This window comes from Neovison vison, chromosome 7, assembly GCF_020171115.1.
Source record: "Neovison vison isolate M4711 chromosome 7, ASM_NN_V1, whole genome shotgun sequence".
In the NCBI taxonomy this organism is placed as follows: domain Eukaryota; kingdom Metazoa; phylum Chordata; class Mammalia; order Carnivora; family Mustelidae; genus Neogale; species Neogale vison.
In genome coordinates, this window is record NC_058097.1 from 25,739,410 (window position 1) to 25,759,085 (window position 19,676).

A 19,676-nucleotide genomic window follows, 5' to 3' on the forward strand; every position below is an offset into this window, starting at 1 on the left:
AAGTGCTTATAATGAAGATTTTGCTGGTAAAGCCATTTAAGCCTGGATTTTCATCTTTTCAAAGATACCAGCTTTGTTTCGCCCTCCTTCAGTACTTTTTAGAACATGTAATTAATTTTCCTCTTTTACTTTCTTGGTTTTCATTTGTTGTTTTTTCCAGCTTCTGAAGACCGAATTTTTTGCCTTTTAATTAATTAGTTAATTTATTTTTGCCCGCCTCTTAAAGCATACACATACAAGGTGTAAACTCCCCAAAGCTGGTTTTTGGTGATTTCCAGATGTAAATATTTTGGTAAAAAGCCTGTAATTTGTAGTATATACTTTTGTCTTTTTTACTTACGGTAGTATAAATGTTACTCTCATTTCCTAACTTAATGCGGAAAACAGCCAATGTTTTTCTTGTTTTTTGTTTTTTTTTTAAATAGGGTACTTTGAGAGTGCTTCTGGTTCTTTTGCATGATTTCCCTGAGTTCCTTTGTGATTACCATTATGGATTCTGTGATGTGATCCCACCTAATTGTATTCAGCTAAGAAATCTCATCCTGAGTGCCTTCCCAAGAAACATGAGGCTCCCAGACCCATTCACTCCTAATCTGAAGGTAAAGTTCCAAACAGTGCAAGGAGAAGTAAGTTATATCTTAGAATTTGAGCCCTTTCTCTAGTGGTAGACCTGTTTAACCCCTCTCTTCTCAGGTATATACACACACAAGTTGTTAGGTGAGAATGCTGTTGGGTGGTGAGGGGAGATCACGTTATTAAGCTTGCTGAATGTTAGTTCACAGTATTTGCCTAGCTGCTATTTTAAATTAATTTTGATAGTAAATTCATTTTTATAGAACCTTAATAGAGGTGTTGAACCAGTTATTTGCTAGGTGGCCCTGGTGGCACAGAATTGTAGAACAGAACTTTGTAATGCTCATATTTCAAAGATGTTTTTTGTATGTGTAGCCCTGATGTGGCTACTGTAATTTTTATGTATTTGCACTCTTTTCTTTCACATGCATTACTTATTTATTTACTTGTAAGTAGCAAATATGATCTGTTCTGCTGGGGCTTTTTTTTTTTAAAGATTTTATTTATTTGACAGAGAGAAAGAGAGAGCACAAGTAGGCAGAGAGGCAGGCAGAGAGAGAGGGAAGCAGGCTCCCTGGTGAACAGAGAGTCGGATGCAGGGCTCGATTCCAGGACCCTGGGATCACAACCCGAACCGAAGGCAGAGGCTCAACCCACTGAGCCACCCAGGCACCGCTCCCTCCTCCCCTTTAAAAAAAGATTTTATTTCTTTATTTGATCACAAGTAGGCAGAGAGGCAGGCGGGGGGTGGGGGGTGGGGTGGGGGGTGGGGAAGCAGGATCCCTGCTGAGCAGAGAGCCCGATGCGGGACTCATCCCAGGACCCTGAGATGATGACCTGAGACGAAGGCAGAGGCTTAACCCACTGACTCACCCAGGCTCCCCTGGGGCATCTTTTTAAAAACTAGAACTGTTAGGGTGAGGAATCTCCTCTATTCTTTTTTGAAATCCAAGTCCAGGAAACAAACTTTTAGTGGTATACGTTAAACCTCGTTGCAAAAGTTACCTTATCCAGCCTTAATTTAGGAAGGTACCCTGCCTTAATTTAGAAAGATATATGTAAGAAAATTTATTACAGAACGAGAGATTTGTATCATGTTGGAGATATTCTTTTAATTAAAGATTAATAAAAAGTGGCAGCTCTCATCAGGACATTTATAATGTGCAGTTTTGGCAAAACAATCCTACCACTTTTTAAGGCAGAGACAAAGAATTTACTGTTAACTCTACATACACTTCTGGTTTTGATTATTTTATTTGTCTGCTGCAGGTGGATATGTTGAGTGAAATTAACATTGCACCCCGGATTCTTACCAATTTTACTGGAGTGATGCCACCTCAGTTCAAAAAGGATTTGGATTCCTATCTTAAAACTCGATCACCGGTCACTTTTCTGTCTGATTTGCGAAGCAACCTACAGGTTAACTGGTTTGATTTAAAACTTTTAGCTGTCTTTCATAGAAAGCATTTTGTAGGCATAGTCCTGTGGATGGCCTATTTGGGAACGAGTGTTTGTTCTGTTTTTTTAAAATTTTATTTGAGAGTGAGGAGGAGCACGAGCAGGGGGAAGGGCATAGGGAGAGGGAGAAGCAGACTCCTAGCTGAGCAGGGAGCCTGATGCAGGACTCAATCCCAGGACCCCTGGGATCATGACCAGAGCTGAAGACAGATGCTTGACTGAGCTACTTAGGTACACCTGGGAGTTAGTGTTTTCAACTGGATTTAAAATTTTTAAAACATAAATGTTATTTCTACTGGTTGGATGAGATTATATGAGATTACCTGGATTATGCATTTTACCTACTTCATTTTATCACTGACAAAAAGCTATTGCCTTGGAAGAGGCAACCAGGGAATAGGCTTGTTTTCTTTAAGAATAATACTGCTGATAATCATTCCCTGTCAGTCCTCCCAAGATTGTTCTAATTGGATTCCTGTTGTTGGGTATACAGAAGAGGACTTGAAATTGTGTAATCTTTCCAGTGTTTCCATACCAGAAAACTGCTTTTTCCCCTCCAAATATTTTCTCTAAGATTTCATTAATTTCCAAAATGAATGTGGGGCTCAGACTCACAGCCCGGTTATCAAGAGTCTCACACGACCTGCTGAACCAGCCAGACGCCCCTCCAGATATTTTAATGTAGTTGAGATAATGCATAGTCTGATTTACAAACTTTACTTGTTTGCTGATACCTTTTCAAGATTTGGCTTCCAAAGGGAAATCGTTTTTGGTACTGACCCAGCCATCCTTAGGCAACTATGTATTTGTTCAGCAACCTCACAAAGTCATGCAAATTTCTAAAATATAAATCACAAATGTTGAGAGCAGTTCAGCTCTTCTATGAAGGCATAAAAAGGGCTAGAAATACTGAATCCTGTGTGAAAATAAGTAGCTTTGTTTTGTTCGTTTAGGTATCCAATGAGCCTGGCAATCGTTATAACCTCCAGCTCATAAATGCACTGGTGCTCTACGTAGGGACTCAGGCCATTGCACACATCCACAACAAGGGTAGTACGCCATCAATGAGCACGATCACCCACTCGGCTCACATGGACATCTTCCAGAACCTAGCTGTGGACTTGGACACTGAAGGTGAGTGAGGCCAGCCAATTCTGAGAGTTAAGTTCTCTGTACCTTTTGCCATAGTCTGATCATAAAAATATTTTAAGCCACAACGGACAGTTATTTTACCAGTATGTTTATGGCTGTATTTTTAAAATTTTAATCCCAGTTATCAGTGTTCCATCAATCTCAAGTGTACAGGATAGTAATTTAGTAGTTCCATACATCACCCAGTGGTCATCACAAGTGCAGTCCTTAATTTTCATCACCTGTTTAATCCATCTCTACACCCACTCCCCTTTAGTAACCTCCAGATTGTTCTCTAAAATTAAGTCTGATTCTTGCTTTGACTCTTTCTCATTATTTTCTTTTGCTTGTTTCTTAAATTTCCCATGAGTAAAATCATACGGTATTTGTCTTTCTCTGCTGGCTCTTTTATCTTTAGTTATATACTATCTGCTTAATGCAAAAAAATTGGAGAAATGGAAAGAAATATCCAGAATCCCTACCACATTACTTAGTATTTCAGTTTGTATGATTACACTATTTTTTTTTTTTTTTAGTGTGAAAATGATCATTTTCTTTTTACTAGCCTCTCTTTAAAAATAAGCTCATCTTAGATTGTTTTGTTAGCCTACGTTTCTCCCCAGCATTTATTAGTGTCTGTTAGGCAACTTGTTAAATATTAGGTATATAAAAATTAACATAGGATTTTCCTTAACCTGCTTTTTGGAAAGTTGACAGTATATAATTCTTCCCAAAGGTTGCATCTTGCCTGGTCGAATCACATTTCTTTTGGTCTTTCTATATTCATTCTTTAGTACCTACTGGGGTCTCTATTAATCAACTACATAGACTTGCTTATTTTAACACAAAAGTACTTTATTAAAAAAAAATTTTTTTTTTAAAGTAGGCTCAATCCCCACAGGGGTTTGAATTCAGGTGACCCAGCAATCAACAGCTGGATGATGCTTAACCAACTGAGCCACTCAGGCACCCATAACATACATATACTTTAAAAAGGATGCCTACTTTTAACTTCACTGTTACCAGTTCTGGAGGAGATAGTTAATCTTGATACACAAGCACTTGCTTGTCTGTTTGTGAAGGGATCTGAAAGAGTAGAAAATCAAGATTTAAAAAGACTGAACACCATTATGTCCATACCCAGCAAAAAAAAAGGGGGGGCATAAGCCTTTAGTGTTAAAGCTCACTTGGATAGCCTTATAAACATGAGTAATAAGCAGAGGCAGACAACCAAATCCAGTTAATATGTATTTATTCCAATACAGTCTAAACTAGCAGTTCTCAAAAGTGTGGAGTGGAAGCCCTAAGGGGTAGACGTCCCCAAGACCCTTTCACGTAAGAGCTATTGAGGCCAAAACTACTTTCACAGTAATGATGTGTGTGTACTCAGGTTGTCATGAGTATCCAGTGGAGTTCTCCAGGGGGCGACATAAAACACAACATTGGAACACACTGAACATGGGGCAGAAGAATCCAGCTGTCTGTTAAGCGACATTAAAGAAATCTGTGAAATTGCTATTCTTCCCCTTTTTTTTTTTTTTATTTATTTGACAGAGATCATAAGTCGGGTGAGAGGCAGGCAGAGAGAGAGAGAGGAGGAGGAAGCAGGCTCCCTGCTGAACAGAGAGCCCGATGCGGGACTCAGTCCCAGGACTCTGAGATCATGACCTGAGCTGAAGGCAGAAGCTTAACCCATTGAGCCACCCACGTGCCCCTTCCCTAATTTTTTTAAATGCTTATATGCAGTGGGTCTGTTTTTAAATATTTTAAAAAATGAAGATACAAAGTAACAACCTGCCATCCCAGAAATGGAAACACTGGGGACTCAAGAACTACTGGTTGAAACTAAAGGATACTGTGAAAACCTGTATCAGAAATCCAAACCTTAGGAGTTATAGCTCAGTGGCAGAGCATTTGAGTGCAGAAATCCAAACCTTAGCCCCTCAGAATGATTTGTTTTTTTATGTTGGCTTTTCATGTGAGACAGGTCTGCAATAAAATGAGTTTTCTGAATTTCTAGGTCGGTATCTCTTCCTGAATGCCATTGCAAATCAGCTGCGGTACCCAAATAGCCACACTCACTACTTCAGCTGTACCATGCTGTACCTTTTTGCAGAAGCCAACACTGAAGCTATCCAAGAACAGATTACAAGGTAAGGGAGATGTTTTTCAGATAATTCTATGTGGTGCCTCTTCCCCTTTGTTACGAAGATTTTTTCCCCCCATGTAGTCAGTATTGAGTATCTTTTACCTGTTAAATAGGAGATACGGTTGTGAGCAAAATGGACATGGTGTCTGCCCTAGCAGTTGACTAGTCTGATAGACACAAAATGACAAGTAGAGAATTACAAATTCTAATCATTGCTAAAATAAAAGGTTTTTAACAAAAGGTACTGGCATTTTGATTGAAAGTCAGCAGTTTCTCTCAGGTGGTGGTAGTGGTGGTGATATTTTTTTGTCCAGAGTCCTGAATCCACAGTCCTGTTAAAAGCCATCTAAAGAACTTGGGCTTTTCTTTATCGTCTAGTCTAGGAGAAGTTTGAAAGAGAAATAACCAAATCATACATGTTTTTCTTTCCCCCTTTTTTGATGTAATGGTAGTTTAGGAATCTGTGCAGACTGCTCAGTCCGCATAGCATTGGAGATTGGGCAGTGGGTAGATTCTGGTGAAAGAGATAAACACATTGTAAAAAGTGGTACAGACTATTATCTGATGCGGTTATTTTTACCTTAACTCAGTCTTCTAGGCTAACTAATGGGAAGAGGGGCAGGATACAAACCCAGGTTTTCTAATTTCAGAATCCACCTGATTAACCATACTATATATATAGACATTACTCCGCTTGTCATTAGTAAAGCTAACTTTTACACGTAGTTTCATAATCAAGGAGAAAGGTTAGGAAAACGGGTAAAGGAGAAATGGTCATAAATTTGTAGGTTTCTCTGTGCAGTAACTAACCTTTTTTTTCCCCTTCAGGGTTCTCTTGGAACGGTTGATTGTAAATAGGCCACATCCTTGGGGTCTTCTTATTACCTTCATTGAGCTGATTAAAAATCCAGCGTTTAAGTTCTGGAACCACGAGTTTGTACACTGTGCCCCAGAAATTGAAAAGTGAGTTCAAAGTCATTTTTTATTTAAGAATGAGAAACAGATGATGGCTCTAGCTGGGGTGGGTGATTAAGAAGGTTAATGATAGCTAAAGCTCATGTGACCCAGGATACTGCCAGGTCTGAAGTTTTTCTCACAAACTTGTAACTGTCTGTTTTCAGGTTATTCCAGTCGGTTGCACAGTGCTGCATGGGACAGAAGCAGGCTCAGCAAGTAATGGAAGGGACAGGTGCCAGTTAGATGGATCTGCATCTCTGCTGTAAATGTGTCACAGCCTGGAGGTCCCACTGCACCAGGTTTATAAACTGGCTGAAGAACCCTTTCAGCTCTTCCTGACTTTCCCAGCCCTTTGGTTTCCGGGTACCTGCCCCAATTACTGTTTGGGTCAGCTTCCTATGTGGGCACGTTCCAAAGTTTAAATGCTTTTTATTGACTCTTGGCCAAAATTTAGAAGATGCTGTGAATATCATTTTGAACTGTGTAAATATATGAAAGATAAAACCTTTGTCTGGAACTTCTTGGGTTTGTGCAAAATGTGTCCAAGGCTAGTAGGTAAACTTGGTACCTGCCTAGGCTGTTGATGCCATGCACTTGTCTGGGGATATAACATAGCTCCATGTCTCTGACATTCCTGGTGTCCCAAAGAATAGCAAAAAAAAGCCAGTTTAAATATCGTGTAACTTATTTTTTTAATGTGAACAGGGGACCCTGAAAATCACAGTTAAAAATGTGTATGTGCTACTATTTGATATGCTTAGGGAACATGGGAAGAGCTCACAATTGAGATCCCATGGATTTTTGTTTTGTTTCTTCCCCAAATCTGAAGTTGACTGCTGGGAGAGCATCATTTTCTCATTTCAGCTGGAGAACTTATCCCTTTAGGCCCCAAGATACAGTCAGCTCTTTTTATAAAGGGAAACCACATCACGCCTACAAGTGCCCCTAGCTCTCTCTTCTTACTTGTAAATTGTGGGGAAGGGGACTGACTAAAGCATATGAATTGCCCTTCCTCCTTCCCAGTGAATAGCCATACAGGCTATGTTGAACAAAAAAGTCAAAAGGACCAATACAGCCCCTTTTGTAAAGATTTTGAATGTTTTGTAAATGTATTGGTCCATGTGTTGTATTTTGTAGCCTTTCTAGTTCCTGGGCTCTAGCTCCCTTACTTGTATGTGTATGCATACTGTAGTCAAAACATTAAAGTCATGACATACGTGTGAGTCCACTGTGCCTTTCTCAGTAGCAGCAGCCAGTGCTGGTGGTGAGGAGGAAAGTGGACGGCCCCTTCTCACAGAGCCAGGGGCCAGGAGGAAACATCACTTCTTGCTGAACGATGAGATCTTTCCCACTAACCTGGCATGTTTCAACAGTAGAAAATCACTGGAGCAGGTTTCTGTGACAAAAGAATTAAAAAAGATTTTTCATACCCTTTCTCCTCGTGGGATTTTGATATATTTAAAATTTGTGCCACCTAAAAAATACCTTACCTTTGATTGTCAAGTTCTATGGCCACAGAGGACAAAAAAGTTCAAGATTAAATAGAAATTTTAACAAGTAAGGCTGAATGTCATTGGTGTCTTATCTTAGGGTTCCTTCCCTTAAGGTTGAGCTGTGCCATCTATAGCAAACTTCAGATTGCTGAGGAAGTAAAACAGGTGCTGAGTGCCAGCGCCATACAGCTCATCAAACCCTCAAACAGGAAACAGTCTTGGAGGGAAGAAGCTTGCTCGAAGTAGACCCAGGTCTACTTTGAAGTCCATGACCTTAACTACTTACTAAAGACCAAGACCTTACTACTGTCACATTTCTGCTAACTCTAGTTCAGACTGAGAACAAAGCAGTTAAACGATTTATTGGTCTTAGTAACCATCAGCGGTTTCCAATTTTAAAGACTGCCCAATCTTCAAATGGTTAGCCTTACCTCAGAGTTAACCCTAACATACCACCTTTGCTGCTTTTCCTTTTGGCACTTAATGAAAGGAAAAGTGAAGCAGAAGATCCAAATTTTCTTTTTTTTCAAGCATCAGTGAATATTAGCTTAGAATAAACTTCTTGTCGATATTTCTTCAGGCAACACAAAACCTGCTAACTTGTCAGTTCCAACAACTGGTGTAAGATCATCTTCTGACCATAGCGAACCTGCAAGGCCTGCTGTTCCCTCCAGCTCAGTTTGGTGTACACCTCCTTGTTACCTAGTAAATCTTGTTCAGATTTTAAGTCTGTGGCATAGTTTTGCAGGGTCAACAAAACACTGTCCCGAAGAAGCTGTCTCCATGATGCTCTGAGTTTCGGGATATTTGTGATTGTCAGGCTGTCCTCTTCCCTTTTATTATCTTCCCATCCATCCTGGTCTTTAAACTCTCTGAACTCCTCAGGAGACATGCACAGTACCTAGAAGCAATCGTTGGGCCCTTTAATTGTGTATTTCTAAATTTGGAGAAGCCTATCTCGACAGCATTTAAGTGTGTTCTCCCTCCATTCCATGTTTCCTTTCTCATCTAAGCTCTAAATATTTTTTGGCTATTCTCAGCCCTTTACCTTGAGTGTAGTGGTCAGTTCCTCTTCAGTGAGTATCTCCTCACGCCCAATCACAAAGGCTCCCTCTTCCCCAACCATCTCCAGTTTACATAAGAAATCCCAGCGTTCATATAGTAGGAGCCTTTCAGCTTCAGTTTTTGTTCCTGTAGACGGTAATAGCGTTAATGTCTCCATATATCCAGCAGTTCCTTTCTTCTTATCTACTACCCAGTTTCCAAAGAATGGGGCAGCTGCTATTTAAGAGCACCCGGGGTGGGCAGAGACCTATCCACTGGTGTCGCAGGATTGCATCAACCAGACACTCACCCTGTAATGCTGCTTCACGAACTGTCACCATCTGAATGTCAGCTGTGTCATCCGTGTTGTCAGGATATGGTTCAACAAAACCATACATATGAATCAGCTGCCAATTAGCCATTTGCCCGTAAGTGTTGAAAATTTCATGGCCTTCAGGAATGGGCTGAGTGGCCACCATCCGAAGACAATTCTGGGGTGGAAGGGAGAAGCTGGGACTAGGCCCTTCCCTGGCCAGCCCCATGAAGATTAATTCCCTCTTCGGAAGATCTTCCCAGTGGGTACAGCTAACACTGGAATTGATGATACGCCTACCCACATTTTACTTTTAGTTCCTATTAAAGTCCTGTATAGGCATACCTCAGATTGTATAGGATCGGTTCCACACCACCACAAAAAAGCAAATACTGTTTAAAAAAAAAAATGAGTCAAATGAACTCTTTTGTATCCCAGTGCATATAAAATGTATTTCAAAAAACAGCTTTTTTGCTAAACAGTGCTAACCACCACCTGAGCTTTCTGGGAGTTGTATTTACTGATCAGATCACCAAAACAAATATAGTAATAATGGAAACGTTTGAAATATTGCAATTCTTACAATTTTAATTCTTCCCAAAATAGGACACACAGTCCTGAAGCAAGAGGGTACCTGGGTGGTTCAGCCGTTAAGATTCTGCCTTCGTTTCAGCTCATGATCCCAGGGTCCTGGGATCGAGCCTTACATCAGGCTCCCTGTTTAGCAGGAAGCCTGCTGCTCCCAAAGGGGGGGGGGGGGGGAGAAAAAGAAAAAAAAATGGCACCGATAGACTTGCTCAACACAGGGTTTCCACAAACCTTCAATTTGTAAAAAGCACAGTATCTGAGGTGAAATATGCCTATACAGTAGAATCAAAGAGGTGAGACTTACAAAAGCCCAAGTTCAGCCTCACTGCTTTATTAGGTGAATCTCTGCTCAGTCATCTGCAGTACTTAGAAAAAAGCTGCTTGTTTTTAGAAAGGAACAATTAAATCCCAAGTGAAAATGGCAGATAGAGGCCAGGATTAAAAAGTAGCCATTCCCTAATTCCATAAACTTGATCTTTTCTTACAACATTCCACTTAGTAAATGGAATTGATACAACCCTGGTATTATCTTTGACCTGATGTATGCCCATCCGCTTCCCCTCCCTGCTTCTCCCAACGAAGTACTGACAGTATAGCCAACCTCTGACACGAAGGAAATGATGGCAGTAGCTTAGAAAAATAACCACAACTTTCTTTGCGGGTATTGAGGTTTTGTGTTCCCACTGTTCGGAATATGCAAACAACCTACATCACAAAAGCTAACTTCATCTCTGTTTTTACCATGAGGAGAACGGGGCCCACTTAGCCTCTCAGACCAGCACAAATGACAAGCACTGGTTTGAATCCAATGCCTGATCATCAGTGCACATAAGAACAGTAACAGAGGAATGCACTCACTGGAGAGTATTCTAGATTGGCATTATGATTGGCTAAGTGGTTTAGTATGTCTGCAGCAGGCACCATCAAAGGGGAGTTTGGCTCCTTTTCATCCTCCTCTTCCTCCAGTGGTTCCTGAAAGCTGCCACAGAGAGAACTCTGCTAAAGCCCAGGGTAGGGTGAGAGACTGGGGTGCGGTTCGCCGTTCTTTCCCCTCTTATTCCTCAATTCTAAAGGAAGAAAGTCCTTCAAGGTCTGCTCACTGACCTGTAGGCCATCACAAGAGCCACGAGCTGGCGGTAGAGTTCCAGGGAGCGAACCCTGGGGCTGAAAAGATCCGGGTGGGTTTCCATGAAGGGCAACACGATGGAATAGTACTCGCTGCGGATGTTGGCCAAGTCCTTCTCCACGGCCTCCGGTACACCTGTGCCCTGCAGCAGTCGCCTGCGCTCCTCCTCAGGCCTGCAGTGACACCCCACCCGAGTTCCCTTCACACACCCCACCGGGACTAGTGCCTGGGGACCCGGTCCCCGGCCAGGCCGGTTCGAGCCAGGCTCCGGTGCTGGTGCTCCCCACCCCCTACGGCGCTCACCAGAACATGGGGTGCTCCAATCGGCCCAGCTCCGGCCAGAGCGCAAAGTAGGGGCTCCAGGGCGAGGCCGGGGCCTGCAGCTCGTGCAGCAGCGCCAGCAGCAGCGGCACCCAGCCCGACTGGCTCTGCAGCGCGCCTCGCTCTGAGGGAGACACGGAGGTGAAAACCCGCGCCGCTGCGCGGCCCGCCTCCCCGTCGCGTCCCCGCCGGCGCACCCACCTCGCTCCAGCAGGCCGCCAATGGAGCAGGTGTGCTGCGAAAGGAGGGCGGCCCGCGGCACGGCGAACAGCAGCTCCCCGGGCCGCACGCTCTCCCGGGCCACCATGCCGTAACCGGCCACCGTTCCCTGCCGGCTCACCGCCACCTGGACCGGGCAGCCGCGGGTCAGAGAAGGCGTGCGCCCCGCCCCCACCGCCGCGTACGCCAGCCCGCAGCCCCCGCCTCTTCACCTTGGGACTCAACTCCAGCCCAACCTGCCGGCACCAGCTCAGGAAACCGGCCACCGGGTCCGGGTCCGGGTCCGGGTCCGCGTCCACGGCACTGCCGCCCACAGGCCCCGCCACCTGGAACGAACCAGCGCCGTGGAGAGGGCCCGCCCGGGAGAACGCGCGGGACGCGGGAGCAGACGGAGGCGCGAGAGGAGGGAGGGTTCTCGGTAGGGGGAGGGGGCGCGGAGGGCAGCCAGGGACCCCCGCAAGCGAGCGGAGCAGGGGAGCGGCGGAAAGGGGCGCGACCCGCTCCCGTCTCCTGCGACTTACCCGCCGGCGCTTCGCCTCAGTCGCCATTGCCGAGGCCGCGCGCGTCAGGAGCTCTGCGCCGGCGTTGCCGGCGTTTCCGGCGTCTCTGGAGTCCCACAAAAAGCCCTTTTGGGGGCGGGGCCTATGTCCCCGCCCCGACGCCACGTGACGTTCGCCGGTGCCTCCGACTAGGAGTAGGGAGTTGCACCTGGTCAAATCACTCCCCCGGGAACGTTCTTCTGCAGCTCGGGAGTGCGCAGTTGGGTTTAGGAAGCGGGCGGTCGGACGTCGCCCTGAATCGCCTCGAGCCTGGTTCCGAGCCAGGCCCAACTCTCTCCCCTTTGTCTCCAAGAGCTGAGACATTTCGGAGAACAAAATTCAGTTTCTGGATACCAGCGCGACGGCCTCCCGGGTGACCGGCTGTGGGCGCACCCAGGTGGGCGGCCGGCCTGCCTTCCTCATCTGGGCTGGTCGTCAGCCAGGGTAATCGAAGCTGTTCTTTGCGCAGAGCTGAGGTGCGCGCGCCTGCGTGTCCGGGCGCCGCGCGGCAGCTTGTGTGCGCTTCCGAGGGGCCTGGGAAGGGTTCTCAGAACGGGAATAAACCACCTCTGCACGCACTCGCTGGTGTATCCCTCTGGTTTTCGTCATACGCATATGGTGGGTTTTATTTTTATTTACGTGCTTTATTGACACGTAGCAGGAACGCTATGTTTATTGAGTTAATGAGTCAGAAGTGGTGGTTAAACATAGGAAAGTAGCACGCTGTTAAGTTTAGAAAATGAAGCAGGGTTTTGAAGTCCTGCAATGCTAAAGCCAGCTCCTAGCTCGGCTGCTTCTTAGGGCAAATCCCTTATCCTGAGGCTCCGTTTCTTCACCTGTGAAACTATGATTATATATATCCAGTGGAATTAATGTAAGGATTGGAGGCGACACCTGGGTAGCTTCGTTAAGCATCTGTCTTCAGCTGGAGGTCGGGTTCTCAAGGTCCTGGGATCGCCCAGCCCCGCTTTTCCCGCCACCCCGCCCGGCTCCTGCTTCTCCCTCGGCCTCCCCGCTTCCCCGCTCATGGTCTCTCTCCAAAAAAAAAAAAAAAAAAGTAAGAATTAGTAAGATAATGTGAGGAGACCTGGAAATAAGTGGGGCACCTGGCTGGTTCATTTGGTAGAGCAGGTGACTCTTGATCACCCGGTGGTCCTGAGTTCAAGCCCCAAGGTGGGGGTAGAGTTTTAGGAAAACAAACAAACAAAACCCCAACAAAACTGGAAATAGAAACATGGATGGGAACTCCTGCGTTTTCAGTCCCACCTAAGCCCAAAAAGCACCAACCTCAAGGCTGCCTTTTCAAAAGCTTCCTGTGATGCGCCTGACGTCACCATACTCGAATTCTTCATTTCTTTATTAGTTTGCCAGCACAGTTAACTTTCTACTTTGACAAGGGTTTTATTTGTTTTACATTTTGTCATCTCAAAGTTTCATGACATCAGCCACTGGAATACACAAAATTAGGTTCTTCACTTTGTACAGAGAGGAAAATAACTCCATTAAAAGTTCACTTTGACCAAAGAGACAACCTCCGATGGAAAACCACACGCAGGAAGACCCAATATACATATATATATATATAATGTATAGATATTTATAGATATCTCATCTGAAAGAACACAGGAAAAAAAAAATCCAAGGTTTGCAGCGCTATCTACAATAAGAGAGATTAATTCTACCAGCTTTTCAAACAGTCACATTTGATATTCAAAGGAAGCACGTGAGTGAATAGAACTGGGGACAGACTAACACTCCACCAGGCTCTAGAGCAGTCTAGTAATGGCTTAAGATTCTAGAAGGGGGTGATATGTGCCAAAGGAAAGGTGGATGCAGGTGTCCGCTCAGCCTCAGCACCCCACACGCAACTGTCCCCTCCACAGCCCTGCAGTTCGCATTGCTCTCTCCCCTCGTTTCAGGTTGTGTGGCAACTGATTTAGGCTCCAAGACCAGTGGCTCTGGGTTCTGGGTCAGGAGATTCTCCCTGATAGTGTGGGTGGGTGGGATGTGTATGGCACAGTCCTGGGCTTCAGGTGAAAGGAGGAGACCAGGGTGTGTGGAGAGCTTTTCTCCTCTGCCTGGCCCTTGTTCACTTCAGCAACCTTCACTTCCCACCCCAGGACCCAGTAAGCCCCAGCCCAAGCCACTCCAGACGTCCTGAGATGGCAGTGGGGGCCTGCAGAAGTCTCACTACCTTAGACCATTTCTCTCCAAATAAACTCTCTTCTTTCTTAGTGATGTCCACAGAAAATACTGGCATAGCTTGACCAGGACCAGAGATAATACCATGTTTCTGGTGGTTCTGGACACACTGCTGCTGACTGAGTTGTCCTCCACGGAACCTGTGGGCAAAAACCTTGTCCTCCATGGAACTGGGACTCTCAGCCACCACTGTATCCAGCCACCTACTGGCTCCCGAAGGCAGACACCATGAAGTTCTTGGGTGCATCCAACCCTCATGGGCTATCCCAGCATTTAAGCTCAGTCCCCAAATCAGGTCCCAATGGAGACAGAGGATCAGGCAACTTTCTACCTCTGGGCCTTGGCTCAGACATGGGCCAAGGCCAGGAGGTGGTGGAGTGTTTGGGCTAAGACAGTCTATGGGGTTCTTGCCTTTTAGGTCCCCTGTGTTCTGTCTTCCTTGGGCAGAGAAACCCTGTTTGGACCCTACCTGCCTGGCCCTACATCACCAGGCCAGCCCAGAGAGCACCAGGAAAACTGCTGCCTGGTAGGAGCGCCCCCTTGTGGCTACGGTTCAGATGATTGTCATAAGTGCAAAAAGACAGAAACAGATGTGCTTGGTGGAGGAGATGGGGAGAAAGGGGCCTGCAGAGCTCCAGGATTCCTGCCTCCCAATGCCCCCCAGTGCCTCCTCCTGGTTGTCCCCTCAGTACCTGAGCTGGACCCTGTGGCTCCTGCTGTCCCAGCACACCACCTCAAAACCACGTGCCGTCTCCAACTGCCCGCCCGAGGGGGCCATCCCGTGCTTTCTTCAGTCTAGGATATTATCCTGGATCCTGCCCAGAGAAGCACTCGAACTCTCTCCTCAGCAAATCCCCTTCCTCCCTGTACCCCGCCCTGACTGTGGGGAGTTGGAAGAGGGGGTCTAAGTCAGCCAAGGTGACAAGGTGAGTGAGCTGGGGGCGGGGAGGAGTGAGTCTCTCAAAACCAACCGGAGACTGTTCTGCAGCATCTAGGATGGATCCCCTCATCTTTTTAACAAAAGAGAAGTAAACCCATTTCCTCCCCTTGGCCTTCACAAAAATAAACTAAAAGGAAAACGAGCCGGCGCGAGGATGGCAGTGGGACGTTGAGGCGGGCGGGGGCAGGTGGGTGTCTCTGCCGGGCCAAGGGCTTCAACAGGACACCTCCATGGTGTGATTGACCTGGCCCAGCCCCTCACTGCTCTCCGAGTGGGTGCAGGCCTGCGGGCGGCTGCCATCCACCGAGCTGGCACTGGTGAGAGATGCCGTACGAGAGCGGGCGAGGCGGGTCATGCTGGCCGAGGGCACTGTGGACAGAGATGGGAGCGGGCGTGAGGGCGGGCGGGCAGGGCTAGGGGCCGGCGGGTGGGACAAGGGTTGACACAAGCGAAGCGGCCAGCCAGACCCGTTCTTCCAACGGCGCGGGGGCCCGTCTCAAGCCGCGGCTCTGGCATCTACCCTGTCAAGCCGGAGGCATGCAGCACCAGCACCAGTGACTGAGCCCAAGAGGCGGGGGGCCGGGGGCCCCCGCAGAGGCCAGCAGGACCCATCTCATGACAGCTGGCCAGAGCTACGGCTAGAGCAGCGTGGTTGGACTGGGGCCCCCTGAGCTGGTGCAGGGATGGACGGATTTCCCACGATGCCTCCCTCAAGAGGATGACGGGACAGGGGAGCACGACTACTTCTGACAAGGTGCAGAGGCCACAGACTGCCTTAAATCCAGTTTCTGTCTGTACTCAGAGTTGCACAAACAAGACTCTCAGGGCGAATTCCACCTTCCTGAATGCAACTGGCCATCCATCCAGCTCGGGCATGGCCGGACACCCCTGCTCCCAGGGCCAGGCCTGGGCTTCCGCTCTGTGAGGCTCTGGTTCCAACAGCCCGAGCTCTGAAAGCCACACGGCCCACGGCACCCCATAAGCCGGCACCCCATAAGCCAGACTGCTCTAAACCCCAGCCACTCCAGAGCCTGAACAGAGGACACAACCCACTGGAGTCCAGGATCTGTGACAAAGCAGGGCTCTTTGGGACTCTGGAGGCAAGCAGGACACAAGAAAGTTCCCAAGCCCAGCAAGACGAGGCCCGGCTGCAGCACCGCATAGAGGAAGGAGCAGGGGGTTGTGGGGCAGAGGTCCATGCATAGGAGGGGGCACGGGGCTACCTGCTCCTCCACTCAGCCTTCGGTCCTTCAAGTATGCAACTAAGAGAGAAGACAGAGCCAGGAGGGTGGGGGGGTGGGGGTAGGGGAGACACAGAACTCGGGTGAAGAGCGTGGCACCACAAGGCCAGGGAGAGGAGACAACAGGACAGGCACAGAGCAGGCCGGGCTGGACCATAGCCTCAGGAAGCCCACTCCTGCCCGCCCACCGAAGCAGCCCCTGAGGGAGCCCAGACGCCACGCTGGGGACACCCCTCTTGCCCCCACTTCTCTAGTCTGGGCTGCGGCCTCACGGCGAGAGGGGCTTTGGGGCTCATATCCCTAGTGGCAGCACTCTCCCCCTTCTTCTGGGCCTCAGTCTTCCCAGGCCCAGATTGGGGGAGACCTGTACCACCTTCTAAATCCTGCCCGGCTCTTGGGCTGCCCGACGACATTTTTCACAGGGCGCTGAGCACAGGTCCCAGCCTACCAGGCAGGGCCCGTCCACCCATCCCACAGACGTTTGCTGGGAGCTCCTGGAGCTCAGGCCTAGCCTCAGAGCTCCTGCTGTGTCCCTCTGTCGGCTTGGGCCTCTCTTTGCCCTCTTTCTCCCCAGAGAGGCTGGCAGGCCCACTTCTGGCTGGGCCCCCAGCCAGAAAGACAGTCTTCCTTCCCTGTCTTTCCACAGAGGCACAAGCTCCAGAGGCTGAAGGCTGGGGGGAGACACAAATTCAAGGAGAGGAGTTCCAGCAGGAGAGCCAGGTATATGGGGGCGGGGGGAATCAAGGAGATGAGAAGGTGTGTGCGTGCTCGTGTGTATGTGTGTGTGCGTGTGGGCTGGACGCACTCCTGAGCAGTCTGGGCATCTCATCCCTGCTAAGGGGCAGTCGGCAGAGGGGAGGAGGGTGGCCATTGCCTCCCTACAGCCCCTATTACCTTGGGAGCTTCACCTGTGCCGCCCCCAGGTTCAGCTGCCTTTAGCTCTCCCACATGTTTTCCTCAGGCCCCAGCCCCCAAGCCCCCTCTGATGCCCCCGATACCATGGGCCACCCTGTGGCAAAAGCCCTTTTAAGGTGCTGTGGGTCTGGCGGGGGAGCGGGTGGTGTGCAGGACTCAGCTTTACGTGGGCTTCGTGGGCAGGACCCAGCCCCGGGCTCTGGTCCCCCAGGCCTGAAGAAGAGCCATGAGAACAGTGTCCCAAAGCCTCCCAGAGGGCACAGGAGAGCCCGACACAGCCTGGGATCACCTCCTCACAACTCAGGTGGAAACTACCTGGAGTCCCCAGTCATGGTGAGAACGTGTGGGGAGACGCGCGGCCTCCGGGCCCGGAGAACACAGAAGTCACACGCCAGCAGGCTGCTCGCCATCACCCCACAAGGTGTGCCAGCCCCCTTCTGTTGTCTGCCCCCGCCCCACGCTTCCAGGGCGGGGTCGGGGGAGGGTGACTTACTGTAGCCCATGCCTTGCAGGAAGTATTTGAAGGCCTCAGTCAGCTTCCCTGGCTGCGGGACAGAGAGAAAGTCACATGCTTTGATTGGCTGCCTGAGACTGGGGAGAAGGGAAGCCTCCCGCACCGGCCTAGATAAGGAAGGAGGGCCAGGAGTCTCACCTGTGTGACCTGGGGGAGTCCCCCGGAATCGGCCATCTGCAGGGAAGAGAGGGGGGTGAGCTGAGCAGGGGTCACCCCACACTTTGCCCAGGCCCTGTATACCTAAATAGGCTGCCCTGAGCAGAAACACTGTCCGCTCCTGCCTCCGATGGGACCCCAGGCACCTCCCTCCGAGGGTGGGCCCTTGGCTGGGGAGCTGGCCTCCATCCGGGTAGGAAGGCCTCACCTTCAGGAAGGTCGTGGTGGTCGGATCCAGCTTGGAGTTGCACTCCACCTAAGGACAAGGTCAGCAGAGTAAGGCAGCCCGGGCCCTGGGGGAGTCCCCTACCCCCAGTTGCTAAGGCAGGTTCTGGTCCCAGAGCTGGGAAGCTCTACTGGTGAGGGAGGGCATGCAGGCTGCCTTCAGAAAGTCCAAGCCCCTCCAATCAGGAAGCCGTCCCCCACCTCCACCCCGAGGGACTTGACACCCCTGGACTCCACTCACAACTGCTGGCAGGGCAGGAATGGGGCAGGGGGTGGGTCATGTCTTTATAGGAAGCTGGGGCCACCTCGATGGGCGTGGCTGGGAGAGCTCCAGGGCCCACAGGGGTCAGGCGGTGAGATGAGGGAGGGTCAAGGATCGTTAAGAGATGGGGTGGAGGCGGGGGGGGGGGTGCTCTGCCTGGGTCCAGACAGTCTGGACCCTATTCCTACACCTATTCCTCCAGGCCCTGAGGCAGAGGGAAGGTGTCCTTGTTTTGGGCACACTGGGGGCAGCCCCAGGTACTCCTGGACCCTGAGGGCTCTGTGCTAACAGGGACATGAAGCTTTGGGCTGCCAGCTTCCAGAGTTTCAATGGGGAAGGTGATGATCCCCAAAGGCAACGGGAGCCATGGCTAGACCCAGGATGCACGTGCTCAGGGATTACTGCAGAGTGAATGAACCAGGCTGCAGAGAAGAGAGCTCCGTCTCTGGGCCTGAGGTCAGCAGAGACTGGGGTGGAGCTACCCTGCCGGGAGGGACGGACAGAGGGGGTGACTGGCAGGTGGTCCGGCCCCAGCTCCCTCCATCTACACGCCTCCCTCACCTGAAGGGTGGGCCTGCCTGGTGGAGATGCACGGCAAGATGGTGGGGAGGTGGGCTGAGAAGTCAACCTCCAGGTCCTGGTCCCGCCAGCCAGAGGCCAATGATGCCCTTACTCCCGCCTCCCACACCCCCCCACCCCAGCCAGGGCACAGTCCCTCACTCACCACCCCATCCTCAGCGGGTGCGTTGTCCCCCACCACCAGCATCACTGGGCAGCTGCAGACACAGAGGAAAAGGGCTGTATGGCCTGGGCCGGGGGAGGAGGGGGCAGGGGCAGCCTGGGGGGCGCAGGGCACTCACCGGAGCGTCTTGGCATTGGGCACTGTTCCGGGCCGGTTAATGTCCAGGTCTCTGCGGCTGAAGAGAGAGAGGCAGAGTAGAGACAGGCAGCTCAGGATGGGATGCCAGGGATCGTGCACACCAGGCCCCACCCCAGCATCCCACAATGGCAATAGGGCCTGACGTCCACGTCTGGGCCCAGAATTGGGGCTTATGGTTATTGAATTGTCTCAGCTATGGAAAAGGCCTCCTAGATCCCAGCTGACAGGGAGACAGGGACATGGCCTGCACAAATACGGGGTCTTCAGGTGTGCCCTGATATGGGACTTCTCGGACCCCCCCCAATTCAGGCCAGGTGGGCCCTCAATTTGGCTGTTGCTCCCCCTCCAAGCATGGCCCCAACATGTACCACTGCCCATGCATGTGGATCCAAGGTCAGAGAGGCAGGCAGGGCCTGGTCCTCTGGCTCTC

General features: G+C 49.5%; 3 protein-coding genes across 12 annotated transcripts in view; 1 reads left to right on the plus strand and 2 right to left on the minus strand.

The window, feature by feature from the left end:
- CNOT1 (CCR4-NOT transcription complex subunit 1) overlaps positions 1-7,491 on the plus strand; it is a 111,670-nt gene extending 104,179 nt beyond the window's left edge. For all 6 annotated transcript variants that reach the window (XM_044256030.1, XM_044256033.1, XM_044256032.1 and 3 more), the window contains exons 44-49: positions 426-599; positions 1,843-1,992; positions 2,985-3,165; positions 5,183-5,315; positions 6,140-6,274; positions 6,433-7,491. In XM_044256030.1, coding sequence (XP_044111965.1) covers positions 426-599; positions 1,843-1,992; positions 2,985-3,165; positions 5,183-5,315; positions 6,140-6,274; positions 6,433-6,511 — 852 coding nt within the window. In that variant the 3' untranslated portion in view covers positions 6,512-7,491. The remainder of the gene's footprint in view (positions 1-425; positions 600-1,842; positions 1,993-2,984; positions 3,166-5,182; positions 5,316-6,139; positions 6,275-6,432) is intronic.
- Positions 7,492-8,106: 615 nt separating this feature from the next.
- On the minus strand, positions 8,107-11,943 carry SETD6 (SET domain containing 6, protein lysine methyltransferase). Its single transcript, XM_044256036.1, has 9 exons — positions 11,894-11,943; positions 11,585-11,698; positions 11,355-11,499; positions 11,136-11,277; positions 10,811-11,005; positions 10,565-10,685; positions 9,116-9,296; positions 8,810-8,952; positions 8,107-8,662 (listed from the first exon to the last, which is right to left on the minus strand). Exons 1-9 carry the CDS (start codon positions 11,918-11,920, stop codon positions 8,357-8,359), a joined length of 1,374 nt encoding a protein of 457 aa, XP_044111971.1. The 5' UTR covers positions 11,921-11,943; the 3' UTR covers positions 8,107-8,356.
- A 1,307-nt stretch (positions 11,944-13,250) lies between these two features.
- NDRG4 (NDRG family member 4) overlaps positions 13,251-19,676 on the minus strand; it is a 40,661-nt gene continuing 34,235 nt past the window's right edge. For 3 of the 5 annotated variants that reach the window (XM_044256042.1, XM_044256037.1, XM_044256039.1), the window contains 7 exons: positions 19,227-19,283; positions 19,091-19,142; positions 18,088-18,135; positions 17,862-17,897; positions 17,703-17,754; positions 16,277-16,315; positions 13,251-15,422 (listed from right to left, as the gene is read on the minus strand). In XM_044256042.1, coding sequence (XP_044111977.1) covers positions 15,268-15,422; positions 16,277-16,315; positions 17,703-17,754; positions 17,862-17,897; positions 18,088-18,135; positions 19,091-19,142; positions 19,227-19,283 — 439 coding nt within the window. In that variant the 3' untranslated portion in view covers positions 13,251-15,267. The remainder of the gene's footprint in view (positions 15,423-16,276; positions 16,316-17,702; positions 17,755-17,861; positions 17,898-18,087; positions 18,136-19,090; positions 19,143-19,226; positions 19,284-19,676) is intronic. The other 2 variants (XM_044256038.1, XM_044256040.1) reach the window with 1 other exon arrangement.

What these genes read in the sequence shown, in the direction of transcription:
- SETD6 (XM_044256036.1), bottom strand. Translation starts at nt 11,920, where the DNA reads ATGGCGACTGAGGCGAAGCGCCGGCGG. An exon ending in CTGAGGCGAAGCGCCGGCGG is followed by an intron (nt 11,699 to 11,893) that starts GTAAGTCGCAGG and finishes GGTTCGTTCCAG; the next exon opens with GTGGCGGGGCCTGTGGGCGG. An exon ending in TTGGAGCACCCCATGTTCTG is followed by an intron (nt 11,006 to 11,135) that starts GTGAGCGCCGTA and finishes GTGTCACTGCAG; the next exon opens with GCCTGAGGAGGAGCGCAGGC.